The sequence below is a fragment of the Miniopterus schreibersii genome (genome assembly GCF_964146895.1).
Source record: "Miniopterus schreibersii genome assembly, chromosome: X".
Lineage (NCBI taxonomy): Eukaryota > Metazoa > Chordata > Mammalia > Chiroptera > Miniopteridae > Miniopterus > Miniopterus schreibersii.
In genome coordinates this window covers 27,949,950-27,968,155 of record NC_138104.1, presented here as the reverse complement: position 1 = coordinate 27,968,155, position 18,206 = coordinate 27,949,950, and the positions used below count along the sequence as shown (strand labels likewise).

General features: G+C 39.4%; 1 protein-coding gene across 4 annotated transcripts; it reads right to left on the bottom strand.

Moving 5' to 3' along the window:
- Positions 1 to 3,621: 3,621 nt before the first annotated feature.
- Positions 3,622 to 16,308, bottom strand: MORF4L2 (mortality factor 4 like 2). 4 transcript variants are annotated; one of them, XM_081125306.1, is made up of 5 exons: positions 16,185 to 16,308; positions 13,408 to 13,480; positions 13,030 to 13,120; positions 6,904 to 7,006; positions 3,622 to 5,170 (listed from the first exon to the last, which is right to left on the bottom strand). In XM_081125306.1, exon 5 carries the CDS (start codon positions 5,144 to 5,146, stop codon positions 4,280 to 4,282), a length of 867 nt encoding a protein of 288 aa, XP_080981432.1. In that variant the 5' UTR covers positions 5,147 to 5,170; positions 6,904 to 7,006; positions 13,030 to 13,120; positions 13,408 to 13,480; positions 16,185 to 16,308; the 3' UTR covers positions 3,622 to 4,279. The 4 variants fall into 4 exon arrangements, with proteins under 4 accessions (XP_080981432.1, XP_080981431.1, XP_080981430.1 ...); XM_081125305.1 differs by lacking the exon at positions 16,185 to 16,308 and adding an exon at positions 14,871 to 15,179; XM_081125304.1 differs by lacking the exon at positions 13,030 to 13,120.
- Positions 16,309 to 18,206: the final 1,898 nt, after the last annotated feature.

Sequence of the window (18,206 nt, the reverse complement as noted above, 5' to 3'; positions counted from 1 at the left end):
TTTTGCATTAATTTGCTACTCCATCTTCTTTTGCTTAGTACTATTTGCCTATATATGAAATATAAAATATACACTGTATATTTTTTCATTCCTTTATTTTGAACTTTTCTGGATAATTTTAAGCGTCTCTGAGAAAAAGCATGAAACTGGATTCTGTGCTTTGAAAAAAATCCCATCTGAGGTTTTCCTTTTAATATGATTTTAATTCATGGACATTATGACTACTGACATACTGCAGATATATTTCTACCTTCCTCCTTTGTATTTTCTCTATTTAGCATATTTTTTCTTTGTGCCCTTGTCCTCTCCTTTGTTTGGCCAATGGAGTTTTCTCTGGTATTTTGGAATTTATAGTCTATTTTTAATCTTTTAGTGCTTATCCTAAGAATTTTCTAAATAGTGTATCTTTTACATTTTAAACAAAATTGTGACTATCTCCAACTTCTCTTTCTTGTACAGACTTTTACATTTTGAAATTTAAAAAATATGTACACAACTTCTAATAATTGGCATTTCCATAAGCAAGCAAACTGTTAACCATTGTTATAGTTCACAATTCATGATGCACTTTTAAATATCTCATTTGATTCTAGAGAAAGCTCAGCTAAGTACCTTCATAATGAATTAGGGGGGGAAAAGATGAGAAGAGAGCTCTTTAGTTCTTAATGGTATCTTTAAAGGTCCTCAGAGTGTGTGGACTTCAGGTTGAGAACCACAGATCTTCGGTGTGTATTTTTCACCCTTTCCTTTTGGGAAGGGAGAGAGCACTATCATTTTTGAACATTTATTGTGCCAGAAGCCTGCCTTAGGTGAGAAAAGCCTTATATTTAATGGCTACCTTCTTTACTTTTTGGGTGTTTCATGGTGTCATGAGTTATTTCACATGCTTCTGGACCAATCCACATACACTCTCCTGAATGGAAAATGGGCTTATTTATGTTGATAATGATACTGATGAAAATAGTAACAATTATAAAAGCTATTTATTATGGACCCCCCATGTCAGCTGGGTGTTGAACCTCATGGGGAAAATATACAATACTTCAAAACTACCCTTTAGTTTTAGAAGGGAAGTCATTTAGGCATCTAGATGGTTAGATGAACCTGTATCACTTGTGTAGTTTCAGAATTGAGAACCTTGCTAAATCAAGAGATTCAGGTAATAGTTTGGGTACACTTATTACAATTTCTTTCTTTTATAAACAGGGTGGCCTGATTTAGGTCCTAATAAAGTACTTTAGGTTTCTCTTGAATATTCCTAAAGTGTTTAAAAAAATGAAACAATTAACAAGAAGAAATCTGCTAAAATAAAAAGAAAACACCTATGAACTTAACTGGAAAATACTGAATTGTCAGTCATTGAGATGCTAACATGTGTATTGTGTTCTTATATTTTCTCTCTCTCCCATTTCATGCAGAGATCCAGGAGAGGGAAATTTGTGGCAGAGCTGGAAGCAGAAGCTGTTGGAAGCCAGTGTCTTTTACATTTTGAAAAGGATTATATTCCTTGAAGAAATCAAGCCAGATGTCCCTGGATAGGAATGGAGGGCATTCGAGGGCATTAAGAGAAGAGAGGTCAGGGTTTGTGTGTCTTGCCAGTAGCAGAGATATGAGTATTCTCCATGTGAGGACCCAAGGTAGACCCTGTGGTAGGCTCAGGGAATCTAGGCACCTAGTCTTGCTAAAGATTCCCCTACCCAGAGGGTTGGATAGAGGCAGCAGGGACAAGGGGGCTGCTGCAGATACTGTAAATGAGCATCTCATCCCTACTCAGTGTGGACAGACATCTGATGACAGTGGGGAACTCTTCAGGAGCTGGTGCTAGATAACACCAAAGATGGGGATCCCCAATAACAACTTAAGTGGATATCCCACCAACATGCTATGGTTGGATCTCAGGGTCATATTTATGTTGACAGTTAAAGGCAGTTTTAAAATGTGGTATTTCTAACATGCTCAAGCAGGTGAGCTAAGATCCATCTGTTTGCTAGGCCTCCTAGTCAAAGTTTCAATAACAAAGGAAACAAACTCTTATAGAGTGTTTCATGAGTATCACAATCTATTTTACAACTGTCCTGTGAATTGATGAGTTCTTAAGAACTCATATAGTTGCAGGCCCTAGGTCCCACAGAGGACATAATTCTAAGAATATATGGCAAAGTATGAACTATGGTTATTTAAGGAATGTGTGTGCTAGAAACCTCTCATTTGTCCCCCTGATCTACTTTTCCTCCCTGCTGTGTGTCTATATAGATTACAGCAAAGGTCTTCCTTGACTTTTGGCTTCTAGTTTGGCCAAAGGGAAATACCCAGCAGGAGACAGAAAGGAGGGAAGAGCAAGGTCAGGTACCCCGCCCCCCACATGGTGGATTCTCCCTTTGATTCTCTTTAAGGTCTCTGAGCTGACTACATCCTTAAGATCACAGCTGGTTAGGTGACCCTTTTCCATACAGCTGTCTATCATTCCAGTAGGCCCCCACTGCTCCCACTTCCTTTCTTCACCCTGCTTCTTCCTCTCACCTCTACATGCCCCTCCTCCTCTTCTTTGCCTAGAGGTAGTAACACCATGTTACAGGCTGAATCCATCACCTTCAAATTCATATGTACAAGTCCTAACCCGCAGTACCTCAGAATGTAACAGAATTTGGAGATAGTCTTTACAGAGGTAATTAAGTTCAGATGAGATCATCAGGGTGGGTCCTAATCTGATGACTGAGTTTCTAAGAAAAGGAGATTAGGGCAGATAGGCACAGAGGAAAAGACCATGTGAAGTCACAGGGAGAAGGTGGCCCTCTACAAACCAAGGAGAAGAGAGGCCTCAGAAGAAACCATACCTGTTGACACCTTGATCCTAGACTTCTAACACTCAGAACTATGAGAAAATAAATTCCTGTTGTTTAAGCCACCCAAGCTGTGGTACTTTAATGTGGCAGCCCCAGCAGACTATGACCCTACTACTACTCTGCTGACAACTTGGGAAAAATTCATTCTTAAATACCCCTTACATTACCCATTTTGAGTCCCACTTATTTCCTGCTGGGACCCTGAACTGATCCAGTGGGAATATATGTGATTCTTATTATAAATTTCCATATACGGTATATTCATAAGCATAGGCATCCAACACCATCCCTCTCCTCCATAGATCCCCTACTCTAGGATTCCCATGCTATGCCCAAGGTATTATAAAAACAGGGAAGACAACATTAATGCCGAAAGTAGGGAAAGCTGCTTGCTATCCATGGCCCAAAATCTATAAGTATTTCTGATAGAGGTAACACTGAAGGGGGCTGCCCGTGCTTCCTCTGGTGGAAAGGAGCAAAGCATAAGTGTAAAGGACTGTTATAATTACCCAGTAAATACCCTATTATACCAGCTCAACTCATAGGGGCAAGGAGCAGAGAACAAAGATGGCTCTCTGTGATCCCACCATGTGAAGCCATACTGAGAGGGGAAGGAGAGGGGAGGCAACTGGCTTGACAGGGCACACTCCTGGCTGCCACAGCCAACAGAAAAAGAAATTTACCAGGAGTCGGAAACACTCCTTTGACACTACCCAGGTCTTTCCTGAGCCTGCTGACTTGTTAGCCTCTGTAACATTAAAGGCACACTGCAAATTGCTTCCTTTGAAATTTAGAAACAAATTTTATTTAAGATCTGAAATACAGTTCCTAAAATATCAACTTCTCCAGAAAACCATGGCTACACAATAATGCATTGCCTCTATCATGTTAGAACGTGCATTAGACTCAAATACAAAAACCATGAGACAAATCACCATCCTTCAACAATTTGAGCAAAGATAGAATGCCTAAGGAACAACATAGATGGACTTGCAGAGGATGGGCTGTTTTACTTCAAGCACCATTAAAAAAAGAGCACAAATGCATGGGTTTTCGGGTATATACATTAAGTTGAACCTTTGGCACTAGGAAATCAGGGCATTTTTATCACGTAGCATTAACACATAATTAGAAAATTGTGTAGTGTCAAAGGGATAGAACCACCAGCATTCAAGCAATGTTGTCAACTATGCAAGAAAATGTTCTACTGAATGTTTCTTCTTTGTCTAATTACTGCATACACTGGTAGCAACTTTGAAATGAGAAAAGGAGCTTGTACTCCTTTTATTTTCTGTTTAAAACGAAACAGAAAAGCTGAAATATAAGCCCTGTTATACATTAACGATTTCAAAGGACATCAATTATACAAGAAAAAGACTAAGAACAAAAAGAGTGTTTACAGATACCAGACATAATAGTGAGTGGTCAGTAGACCCTCACAGGGCTTTGCGGTGGTACTCAGCCGAAGCCACTTTATAATCGCTGGCAGTAAACAGAGATGCAGCATTCTTTGCCAGATATTTTAGGAAATCATGCAAATAGCCCAACAATAATGCAAGGCTCTTCTCATCAAGGGGCGTATATGCCAGCATTGCTCCGATTCTTACGAATAATCTCAGTAGGTGTGGCGCTCCATAAACCTGGGACATCGGCGCATCAGGGTGAGCCAGGAGGATTTCGGCATACTGGGGCCTCTCAAATTTGTAGAGCAGCTGAGTGCCCAACATCACGTTGAAGTATTCTTTTATTCCCGCGACGACTTCATTCACTGCGTATTCCTTATTGTCGACATTTCCCTGTGATTTCTTGCAGCTTGCATACTCTTCTAGAATGGCATCTACGTTCTTCTTAGCAGGAAGTTGAAACAGCTGCTTCTGCCTGGTAACTAAGTCCCAGTCCTCAACAAGCCATGGTTTTAATTCTTCAGGAATCTTCACTTTAACTTCCATTCTATTCTTAAATGCATCCTCGCTTTCAACAGTGGGGTCAGCCCGGGCCCTTTTCTTCCGAGGTGGCTGAGGGGCTTCGCTGGTACTGCCACCATCTCCGTTCCCAGGAGTCTTCTGCTTGTTCTTTCTTGTCTTCCTCACAGATCCTGAAGGGGGGTTCTCTGCAGAGCGACCCCCCCATCTGCCTGGGAGAGCTGGTTCCAGATTCTTCGGCTGTGGACCAGCAGTCTTCTTTCCTGATGAGGCCCCTCTCATCTTACTTCTCTGCATATTGCTTCTAGTTGGTTTTTTGAAGTTGTCTTCTTCTGCAGATTGTTGTCCACGAGTTTGAGAAGCCTGCTTTCTGGAACTCATTCAACCCTGTTTTTATTTCAACCACTGTAATACATAAAGTATTTTACTCGGTTGTTTTCTATGGTGACCTTTTAACACACTATGCTTCATAAAGGCCCATCAAAGCACAGAACATGCTACTCTCTTGGAATTTGGACCATTTCTAAGTGACTTACTACCCCCCCCTTTTACCCTCACTACCTCATCAGACCTGCCCATAAATTCTTTTTTGATACCACCCAAAAGACAGGAATATAGTTTTGGAGAAGAAAATAAATTAAATGGGAAAGAAACTACAAAAGGCAGTGGAATTGAAATTCGACTTCTCGACAGGAAAAATGACAACACGAAAGAAATAAGATAGATTTAGTTAACTGGGGGTTTCTACGGGAGTCCAGGTAGGCCTGCGCTAGGATGATGAGTCAAGAGAAACTGAATATAGAATCTGGTAAATGAAGAAGAGGGAGGAGTCAAAGTGGCTCTGCAATTTTAAGCCTGGGTAATTAATGAATTAATAAAAGCACAGATTTTCATGGTTACTTTGGAATCAACAATAAAATAATAGGAAACAGGTCATTCATTCATTCATTCATTCATCAACCTATTTAGTCATCACACATTACTGCACATCTGCTTCAGAACAGGCACCATGCTACGTGCTAGGCATTCAAGTATTTAGTGACAATTATAAAACAACAAGGATAGTGGTGCGATTGTACACTGGTACAGACACTAGGAAAAACAGTATGAAGATTCCTCAAAAAATTAAAAATAGAACTACCGTGTGACCCAGCAATTTCACTTCTGGGTATTAATCTGAAGAAATAGAGAACACTAATTCGAAAAAATATACGCATCCCTATGTTCATTGCAGTATTATTTACAATAGCCAAGATGCAGAAGCAACCTAGGTGTCCCATTGATAAGACAAGTGGATAAAGAAGATGTGGTATATACATAAAATGGAATATTACTCAGCCATGAAAAGGAATGAAATCTTACCACTTGCAACAACATGGAGGGACCTAGAGATTATTATGCTAAGTAAAATAACCCAGAGAAAGACAAATACCATATGATTTCACTCATATGTGGAATCTAAAAGCCGGAAAAGGTGAAGTGGATTAAGAAGCACAAATTGCCCGTTATAAAATCAGTCAAAGGGATGTTAAGTGCAGCACTGGGAATATAGTCAATAACTATGTATGGTGTCAGATGGGAAGTAGACTTGATTACTCAAGGTTCTGAGAATGGGTAATTAAGTCATTAGTATCATCACCAAACGAGACTGCATCGAGAGGAGAAAATGGATGAGAGAGAAAAGAAGTTCAGTATTGGATCTATTAAGTGTGAGGTGTGCAGTTAAACATGACTTTAAAGCTCAGGTGAGAGGCTAGAGTCAGAAATGGAGATCTGAGCCTAATTATTATATAGATGGTAGCAGGATTTATGAGAGCCAACAAAATCATTCATGGAGAATAGAGGAAGAAGAACAACCAAGTATGGGATTCTAAAAAAATAAATAATAACTAGGAAAGAATGATATTTAAGGGGTGAACAGAACGAGACCATTCGGCCAGGCCAAAAAAACCCACAAGTGGTCAAGGTAGTCACAGAAGAATTAGGAGAATGTTGTTTTGGAAGCCAAAGAAGTTGAGAGTTTCAATAAGGAAAAGGAACAATCTACAGTGTAAAATGCAGCAGAGAGGGCTAGTAAGAGGAAAAAATAGTGTTCTATGATTCTTATGGTGACAAATGCAACAATTTCTTTGACTTACACAGTCCTCTTCCTTCTTGCTCTTCCAAGAACTCCTAGTGTTTTCCCAGATGGAATCTTACAGATCTTCTGGGATGGTCTGGAAGGATGAAGGGGGAGACAACCTAGAAAGGAAAGCAAGTATCTGCAATGAAGATGAACTTTTGTGAAACACAGAAAAAAGAATCTAACTTATAAACATGCAGTTTACAATTGTGGTATCAGAGAAAAAAATGAGTTCTGCTGTTAGACATGCTTCTGTTTTAATTAGGCTCCACCATATATCAGTCGTGAGGCATTAGAAAAGATACGTAAATTCTTTCTCGTCTATGGAATGTGGCAAATTACCCATAGCCTTCACAGGTTCATGGTAAGAATTTCATAAATATGTGACTAAACAGCAAGCATAATACCTTGCAAGAATACCTGCACATGTGAACAAGGAAACAAAGATGCTCATTGCAGTGATGTTTTTAATATTGGAGAACTAGAAACACCTAAATATTCTTCAACAGGAAAATGGCAATTTAAATTGTATACGCACACTATGGAAGAACATTCACATGAATTAAGCAGAGACCCATGCATTGACATGGAAAGATATTCACTTATAGATTATTAGGTAGACAGGTTACATAATATGTACAATAGGATCCCAAAGAGATAGATAGCACAGGGAGAGAAATAAACATCAGTTTCAATTCTAATGTACTGGGTTAACCAATTTCTGTGTTTTAAACCCATGTGTATAATTGCATAGAAAAGTATCTTTTTAAAAAGTTTTTATTGATTTCAGAAAGAGGAAGGGAGAGGGAAGGAGACAGAAACATCAATGATGAGAGAAAATCATTGACTGACGCCTTGTACACGCCCCCCCACTAGGGATCGAACTTCTACCTCCAGGTTCATGGGTCGATGCTCAACCATTGGTCCACACCGGCCAGGGTAACCTCTAGGAAAGAATGGAGGGGATGGTGGACCAGGTTTAAACCAGGTTCCTCTGGTAACTACAACTTTAGGCAACAGAAAAAACACTTAGCTAACCTCTAGCCCTTAAGACAATGTGGGCAGGTGTCAGGGAAGCCCTGAAGGGGAAATAAGAGGTAAGCAATGCTAGAAAACTACACCCCTGAATAAGGGAAACCAGTTACTGGGAATAAAGGCTTGGTGCCAGCACTTTCATTAAGCAAATGATATCCTCTAACTGAAAGGGCACAAAGCTCTGAGCAGAAATTAAAGGGCAGTTGTCCTCAGCATCAAAATCTGTGCACACAATGACCCTCTGGGAATCTGAGGCTTTCTGGCTGACAGATATACAAATACATCCTGTGAAGGATCAGTGACCAGTGTGCCATGACATTTTATTGTAAGCAATCATACTTACAAAATAATGTTTCTAAAAAAAATTGTGACGGGGACACAGCATCTGAGGATATCAGAAAATTTAGTTCAGTAATATAGGTGAAATTCAGAAAATCCACCTGGGGCTAATATAGTACCGAGCTTCCATAAAACAAGAGGATAGTTAATCTACAAATTAAAGTAAGACAGCCTTGGCCAGTGTGGCTTAGTTGGTTGAGTGTCATCCCATGCACCAAGAGGTTGCTGGTTTGATTACTGGTCAGGATGCATGCCCAGGTTGTGAGCTTGATCCCCAGTGGGGGGTGTGCAGGAGGCAGCCGATCCTTGTATCTCTCTCCCTCTCCCTTTCTTTCAAATCAAAAGAAAAAAAGTAAGATGGCCCAGTACTAACCAGACTATAAAATACACAGAAGTAGAGCCAGGCTGTACAGGAACTATTTTGGAAGCTACATTGATCATCCACAATTCCTTAGTGAGGAGGAACTTAAGAATGATAGCTGAACCTACTGGTATCAATTATATGTATGTGTGCATACATACACACACACACACACACACACACATACATATATATAATGAATTCATAAAACTACAGAAAGGAATTCTGACTCTCATTAAGTGGGTGAGTTTCATCATTCTCTACAAATGCTTCTATCTCTTATATCTGACATTGTACAGAAAATACCTGCACCATTAGTCAAGGTTTGCGCCCAGTGAATAAAGCCAGGGAAGCAGCCTTTCTAAAGAACTGTCTCAGTACCTTTATTTTCATCTGAGTATCTCACAGATCAAGCAACTATTACTAGATGGGAGTCAGAAGCCAGACATCAAAGAAAAGGAATACCCATCCTTTTGATGTGTTTCCTACTTGTCAGTTTATGGATAGCCTTACTCAGGTCACTGCGCTCTGTACCTTCCTTCCCAGCTTACACTGCCTCCATGCACCGGTGACAGATGTGCTGGGCACATCCTTCATTTAGAAAGTTGATATTATAGTGCTTTATTTTGAGCTGTTTTTAAATCTGCCAGTTTCCTTCTTGGGTTTCAGGCTTTTTACGGACTTAGTACACTCTACCTACTCTTTACTACAATCATGCTTCCTCCCTTTGTCTCCCTCATTTACAAATCATGAAAGTCCCGTTTCCTGTTTAAATCTCCACTTACTCTAGCCAACCCCTCCCATCTCCAATACCACATGAAGCTGACATCAGTGCTTCAGAGCTTAGTATTTAAATGTTTCATGTTAGTTTTGCTTATGGAACCTCACCATTGATTTTCATTTGCCATAGGTCTTGTGTTAAAAATATCTTGCATCTTTTGCAGCAACACTTATGTCCCTGATGGGCATACTATGGTGAATCAAAGTGGGGTGATTCAAGAAATAGGGGAAATGGAGGTATAACTTAGCGAGAAGCCATCAAATATTTTTCCACTTGTTCTCTATAGGTCAAAGCTCTAGGGTATGCAAGATATTGTGAAAACACATCTGTATGTTTGCCTTAGTTTTCTAACTTTAGGTGAGCTATCTTCCCTTTAAAAAATGTGCTATTTCCACCTCCTCAATTTATCCTATAATTATTAAAACATTTTTGCCCTTTCATATTATTCCTGTAAGATTTCCAGATGCAGACTTAGTGGGTCAAGAGGTACTATGTTGCCTAATTACTTCTGCTAAAAGTTTTACCAATTTCCCACCTCATACTCTGGTCAGCATTGGCTATTTGGCTATCTTAATTTATGAATTTGGTAAAGAAATGGGTTTGGTTTTTCAGTTTGCATTTTGTTATTAATGATGTCTAAACATTTAAAAAATGCATTTATATTTTAGCTCTTATTTTATATTTTGATTCCTTAATCTATCCAGAATTTATTATGTAAGTTATGGACTGAAAATCTATATATTTCCCCCCAATTTATTTTGTGGTAACATTTACTGAGTAATCTTTCCTTTATATACCTACAAATACCAAATGCATAAAGATGCGGGCATTCTCCTTACAACCTCCCCTCTCCAATCCCAGAATGAGTGTGCATGCTTTCAAATCTTTTTATGTACACATTTACACTAATAACATACCTTTAAAACTAAATGTGTATATATGTCATGCGTTTATTTGGTCTTGACAAAGGTTAAACAACATATCGCTCTGCACCTTTTCTCCCTTTATCATGGACCTCCTTCTGTCTGCACATACCTAGCTCATGCTTTCTAATATCCACATCATTCTATAATCTCTACATAGCGTAATTTAACCCGTCCCATACTAATGAACATTCAGGTTGCTCCCAATACTTCATTATTACAGAAATGCTGTAACAGACATCAGTGTACAGCTATATTAGAGCATTAGGAAGTGTAAAGTGTTCTTTCAAAGGATTTGCTAATTTATTTTTGATGAGATAAAAAACTTTGTAAAGAACCACTTTAGCCCAGCTGGGCATGGCTCAGCGGTTGAGCATCGACCTAGGATCCAGGTGATCAGGGTTCGATTCCTGGTCAGGGCACATGGCCCGGTTGTGGGTTCAATCAATAACTCTCTCATCATTGATGTTTCTCTCTCTCTCTCTCCCTCTCCTTTCCTCTCTCTGAAATCAATAAAGATATGTTTAAAAAAAACCACAAACCACTTTAATTTGTACTCCCAGCAAAAATGTAAAAGTTCATTCACCCACACCTTCAGCAACAATGAACAAACATTTAAAAAAAAATTGTTTTTTGGGGGCCAATCTAATAAGATATTTTATTTGAATTTGTGTGATATTGAGCATTTTTTTCATAGATATCTTTATGTAAATATTTTTGTACCCCTTTCTGCTAGGTTGTTTGCTTCTTTTACTGATGCCTAATAATTAAATACTAAGTTTTTTTGGTATGTTAGAAATATTTTGTCCAAACTGTCAATGTGTCAACCTTTTCCTTTGTGAACTTTGGCATTTATGCCTATGCCTAAGAAAAATGCTCCCCAAAAGTGGTCTAAAAAAATTCCCTATATTATTTCTTGGTATTTTTACAGTTTCTTCCAAATATGTAACTAATTTTTCCTAATATTATTAGAGTCCATCCCTTCCCACTGATTTGATGCTATTTTATAATACTCTATATTTCTATAGATACACGGGTCTCTTTTAAGGAACTCTCTTCCCAGTGATCTTTGATTATTCAATTTTTAAAGGTATCACTATTTCTAGGTTATCTGTCCTGTCACAGTGATATGTCTCTTCTCACACCAGTATCACATTGGTTTAATTACCATAGTTTAAAGCCATAAATGTTGCCCTAGGGTAACACTTGTAAATGGATTCCAAGGATGTTCCATGTTGTATTATTTGAAGTAGAAAAACACTGGATTTCAGCTAGAGGACTATCAATAGTCATTTGGCAAAATAAAATGTGGTTTATCCATAATATGGGCTATCATGCCAGTTAAAGGAATGCCACTATGAAAGGAATCAAATAGAATTCTATGAATGGACATGAAGACATCCCAGACAATTTGATTAAAAATAGCAAGTTGCAAAACAGTACCTATAGTGTGACACCATATTTATATAAAAAACAAAACAATATTTTATATATATCCATACACATTTTAAAACAGGTATATAACTTAGAGATCTAGAAGGAAATAGAACTGATAATAAGGGTTAATTCTGGGGAGAATGAGAAAATTGGGGTGATGAGAAAAGGAAACCTGAGCCTACTCTGCAATATATAATTTTTTTTTATATTACAAGGAGAATGTATGCACATATCAACTCTGTGACTAAAAATTTATACTGAAATATACATATTTAAATCCACAATGACTTTCTGATCTATTCTTATCCATGGATTTCACAGAGCTGGACTTTTCAGTTAATTATCATGGTGTGCCATATACTTTGTGGGCAAACATTCAGACAGGTTTCTCTCCTTCCTTCTAAAGTCCTGCCCATCCTCAAAGGCCCAGGTCAAGGTCCTTTTTCTCCTTGAGTCTTTCTCTATTTCTGGCCACTCTGGCTCTTGCCTCCTCTGAGCTCCTATTGGCCTAACCTCCCTCCCTTTATCCTTTAATCATTCTCAAAAGGCCTCCTGTAAAGGGGTTTTGTGCCTACCCATCTATTGCACATTTTCCACCAGGTGGTGCCCTCCTCTGCAACCTCGCTTTCAGAAAATATAAAAGGGAATATATAGTGATACCATGGGAAAATTCCTTCATCTCCTCATGCAAGTGATGGGCCATTCAGAAATGCAGACTCCAAATGCTAATATTTTTGTGTATGGGTGTGTCACAAATGAGTGTGAACACCTACAGTTTGTTGGAATAAACCTTTAAATGCACCTATACGTGTCAGTTACATTGATTATCAATTCTCTCTTCTGGATCTTGGGACTACTTTCTGTATGTATAACAATTATTTTTTTGAGTCTAAGACAAAGATGGAATAATATAAAAGCTGCTAGCAGACTGAATATGGTTACAATTTGCTGGTTAAAATGATAGCTTCTGGACATTCTCTTATCAATAGACTCAATATCTTTCTAGATTGTTAGGACGAGTCAGAAGTTGTAATTCCAGAATTCAGTTTTGGTAGTAACTGCTGCTTCTGGAAAATCAGGAGAGAAACCAACAGTGTTAATTTTTTACAATTCCAAAAAGAGGTATCCACTGCTTTTAGAAGTATACCAGAAGCACTGCTAGAACCATATTTATTATTAAAGCAAACTCTTTTATGTGTCAAGCACTATCCTGATACGTTATAGGTAATCCCCTTAACAATCCTATGAAGTAAAAACTATTATTACCTTTATTTTGCTTCTGAGGAATCACAGTTAAGCGTCAGAGCCAGGATTTAGATTCAGGAAGTCAGTAGTGGCTCTTAACCACTGAATTATGCTGCATATGGGATGCCACAAAGAAAAACAATACATAGATGTATGAATCTAACTATTGGAGGTCAACTGTAGTATCTTTTATTAAGGAATGTAAGATAACACAGCCCTTTGTTTTTTAGGCACTTAATGTACTGGATGCACCAATGGACTCAGCTTCATCCCTCCCTTTTTAGAATTGAGCGCTTTCCCAGATAGACACTTACTAATATTTAAAATATTCCTGGACAGTAAAGGTTATGTGGAATTATCTTGTTTGAGAACTGAGGCCAGGAGAAGGGAGGCACTTACCCAAGATTCTGTAATCAGGATCAGACCTTCTGATCCTTACTAGGCAGCAAACTTAGCTTTTCTGATAAATGGCCTAGAAGGTCAAACAAGGGGATGGGAAAGGACATAAAATAAAAAGATATGAGATGATGTTCTTTTCCTCCTCCACCAACCATTGCATTTTATCACACACAAAGGACACCAAAGCTGATAAATAATGTACAAGTGTTTCTTTTTCCTTTCTTGTGGTTACATTTTCAAATTTAGTGTACATTTATCCTGATTTTTGAGAAAGTGACTTGTTTTGCTTTTGCTTTTTTTTTAAACTTTTTATTAAGGAAAATTTCAAATGGTGAAAAATGTAGAGGGAATATTATAAACCCATTCGAACCTATCATCCAGCTTCAACAATTACCAACTGAAGGCCATCTTGTTTCATCGTAACCCCACCCACTGCTCCCCCCCCCAACTCCGATTTTTTTTTTTTTAAAGCTCTTGAAATAGCTGACCTTCTGTATTTTATTACAAAAAATTGCAAACATATACCAAGGAAAACAATAATATAAGGATCCCTATATGCCCATCACTCAGCTTAAATGATTATTAACTTAGGTCCAATTTTGTTTCATCTATACCTCTCCCCAGGTCCCCCTACTGCTGAGATTATTTTGAAACAAATCTTAGTCATCAATGCATTTTGAAGCCAATCCCAGACATATTATTATTTAATTCGTATTTTCGTATATATCTCTTAAAAGACAATTTGAAAACATAACCACAATACCATTATAATGTCTAAAAACATCGGCATCAATTCCTTAAAAACACATAAAACAACAAATCTATCTTCCAATTTTTCCAATGTATTTTAAAGTTTTTTTTTCACTGTCGGTGTTCGAATCTGGATCCAAACAAGGCCTACTCATCCCATGTGGTTCATCTCCAGCTCGCTCTCGTTCTCCATCTCTTTCTCCCCCTCCCCCATTTTTTTAAACTTTTCAATATGGAAAATTCCAATCCCCGCTATTCTAAGGTAATTTCCAAATAGTATATTATTTTACCAGTAAAGACTGATGTCTCCCTTATATCTCTAATTTCTTCTATGAAAGGAGCTGATGGGCAAGAAAACCACTATAATGAACGAATTTACATAATTTGTTTTTTTCTCATTCTGTTACGCGGATTTTTCTTTCCACAATTATAGCTAATATCTTTGGGAGCTAGGCTTCCTATTAAATGGCTTATACTAACATACAGGACACGCTTCTGAGGTACACGTCTCTGAGGTACAGACTTATTATTATCACCATTTCACAAACATGGAAACCGAGACACAGAAAGAACGGGAGCCAGCCGGAGCTGGGCGTTGGCGTAGGAGTCTGAATTCGAATCTTCCCTATCGTGAAACCATTAATTAATCTTTCCTATATACACAGCGAGAAGAAGAAATCGTCAACCCTTTCTCCCCACCCCCACCCCGAAACCTGAAACGGGAATCCACTTCTTCCCAGCAGCGGACGTGTGATCACTGCCGTCCCTCCAACAGCCATAGTAAAGCCAGGTTTCTCTGGCAACTGATATCCATAGGCAGACACGTCACCCTGGAGGCGGGCTTATGCCCTTCAGCCAATCACATTCGCCTGGTCTAAGTTTTAGAATGTTCCATAACCAAACGATTGGACGAGGCTCATCACGTCACAATGATACTTCGCCGCAGTAAAGGGGGGGTGTAGCAATCTGCTTCTTCACGGTTAAGGCTTGAAGCAAACCAATCCTCCTCCTCCTTTAGTGTAGGCCCTGGCCAATGATGTTCGTCCTCTTAGGTTCTGAGCCTGCCCACCAAAAGCGCGACAGTCCGTGGGTCAGAAGTCTATAGGGCAGGGTGTTCACGTGGCCTGTTTTCACGACCCAGAGTTCCCCAAACCAGAGGTTCTTTTTTTTTTCCTGCAGGGAGGCATTATGGGGGCTTTTTTTTTCCCCCATTGGGAAAGGAAGTGTCTACGTGGCCTACGGAAACAGGATGGGCGGAAATGAGCTAAGGTTCCCGCGAGTGGGGAAGCGAGAGGTCAAATCTGGGGCCACGCCCCCGAACCACTTGCGCAACTCTTGGAGGAAAAAAAAGGCAGAATCGGGGTTTCGAGGTGTGCGAGTGGGGGCGGTGGGTGCTGCGGCCGCGCGGCGGTGGGGCCAGCGTGGGTGTGAACGGGCGGGCTTGCGTGGCCTTGGGGTTGGGGTGCGCGCGCGCCAGCCCTCATGGCGCAGGAGGCGGTGGGTGTGCGCAGGCGTGCGCAGCTACCGTTGGGGCCCCTACGTGTCCCGGAGCGGGGGCGTGCTCGCGCGTGTGTGTAGGCGGGTGTGCGCGCACGATAGGGAACGTTCTGTACTTTTATGCTTGAAAATTGTTCTAATGAAAAGGAAAATAATTAAGCCAAGGCGATCATCCCAGAAATAAAGGGCCTTTGGTAGAACTATTTCCATCTCCCTTATTAATTTTAGAGCCGAAAACTACACTTTGTTCCCACATTCTCCTCAGTGCCCCAGTCCTGTTCCAAACCAAAGCCTTCCCCGAAGGTTAAGAGCCAGACCCTCGCTTTCACATATTAGCAAGTCCAAGGAGCAGCTTCTTTCCTCTTCCCTAGTTTCTCCCCCTTCCTCCCTGCTTCCCCACTCCCTCCCTTCCTCTCAAAGTTGCGTGCAATTCTCCAGACAGACAAAATTTTCTGCTGAGAGTATCTATATGGACAGCCTTCCCCTCCACTATGGACTTCGAATGCCTTTGGGGGCAGAAGCTCTCTTACCTTTTTGTCCCGATCTTCAAGCACCGTGCCCTTCAGGCAACTACGCACTCAGTTAATTTTCCAGAAAGTTCTGAGTGAGGTTTATACCTCTTGAGTCTGCCACCAGATGCCGCCATATCCCAGCAAAGGATTGGCTGTTAGGTCCCTGGAATGATGGGATTTTCTTCTCCCCCTTTCTGATTTGCTGAACTTTTCAATGTATAGGGCTATAAATATCTTTCATTGCTAGGGAAAAATCAAATTAACTTCTATAAATAGCCCTACCAGGCAGAGAACTAAGGCCCTAGATCCAAATGTTTTTCCTGATTTCTTTCCTTCTTAAGAAAAAGAACACCCCCCACTCCAATCCTTTTTTCTTTCTTTGATTTTTTTTGAGGGGGTGTCAGAATTGATTAATGACCCCAGGCACTGATGCTGATGAAGATTCTAACCCTTTATATGCACCTTTTCAAATGCTGCTCCCCCCCCCCCCATCGTTTGGTCAGTAAAGACAGATAAGAACTTGGACCCTGGTATTGAAAACTGCTCTTTTCCACTTGAAAATTTTTATTAGATATGTGTGTTTACGCCCAGTTTTCTATAGTGCTAAACTTTATTATGTCTTAGGAGTCAGAGACCTCATTTTAAACCCCATTGCACCACTTACTAGCTTTGAGGCCTTGGGCAAATGATTTCTGTTCTGTGATCTTTAGTTTGTTAATAGGAAGCCTAGCTCCCAAAGATATTAGCTATTATTCTGGAGAGAAAAATCCGGGTAACAAAATGAGAAAAAAACATATCCTTTACATGGATATTCTTTTTATTACTCACAAAATCCTTATTAGATGGGTACTAATAAATCAAAATCGAACAGCAAAAGTTATATCTCTTTGTTATCAATCATATGTGTGCACATGCATGGGTACACACACACACACACACACACACACGAAGGAATTGGGATTTAGAACAGTGGTTCTCAACGTGTGTTTTCCAGACAAATTATTACCTTTCAGGAAGTTGTCAGATTCAGATTCTTAGACCCCACCTCAAACGAAATTCTAGGGGTAGAGCTTGGATTTGTTATTTTCCGGTGATTCTAATGCGCACTGAAAGAACCACTGCTTTGGAGGGCAGAGATGCAGTGCTTGTATGCTCCACTAGAGGGAGCTACAGAATGTAAAGCAAAATAATAGATGATCTGTATGTTTTATTGAGACAACATGCATATTATCAGTCCTGTTACACAGATTAAAAACTAATGTGTAGAGGTTTCAAATTATTTTCTCAGTGCATACAAGTATGGGAACCAGGATATGAATTTTACCTGCTCTTAGAGCACAAGCCCTTGACAGTACTCTGTTGTTCAGCCATAATAGCTTGTTGTTCTGGGCATCAAAATACATTACTGGTATCTTGTTCCCTGCTTTGGCTAATGTTGACTAGAGTGTTAAGAATAGAGCAGGAAAGCAAACTAAATAAATGGAAATATTTTGATGATTTCATACCTTCCCTCATCTCCATTCTATAATAAGGTATCACATAAAAGCTCGTGCTTCCCTTCTTGCTTTAATATTTCCCAAATGCTCTCTCTACCCTGCAGCTATTTTTTTTTAGTTTATGTCTGAAGTTCTTCTTTGTGTGTGGGGTGGGATTCAGGGTGGCGAGGAAGCATAGTTATTGAAAGCCTGTTATGGGCCACACTCTATATGTCTCTACATCCATTAATCCCAACAATGGGCCTGTAAATTAGGTGACAATTACCATCATTTTATAGGTGATGAAAGTGAGTTCTAGAGACTGTAATTATTTTTCTTTGGTCATATAACTTGTAGTGGAGCCTGGATAATTCCTGGTATATCTGGCAGTACTACCCTGCTAAACTTTCTACTGCTTGGTTTTGAATCTGGTTTAGTTACTTACTATGTATTTATGTGACTTTCAGTAAGTTTTTTAAACTTTCCCAAGCCTTAGTCTCACTATAAAGTGGAAATAATTATTCCCGCTTTATAATCTTAGAGCTGCAGTGTTCAAATACGGCAA

Coding starts and splice junctions, on each gene's coding strand:
- MORF4L2 (XM_081125306.1), bottom strand. CDS start 5,146: ATGAGTTCCAGAAAGCAGGCTTCTCAAACTCGTGGACAACAATCTGCA.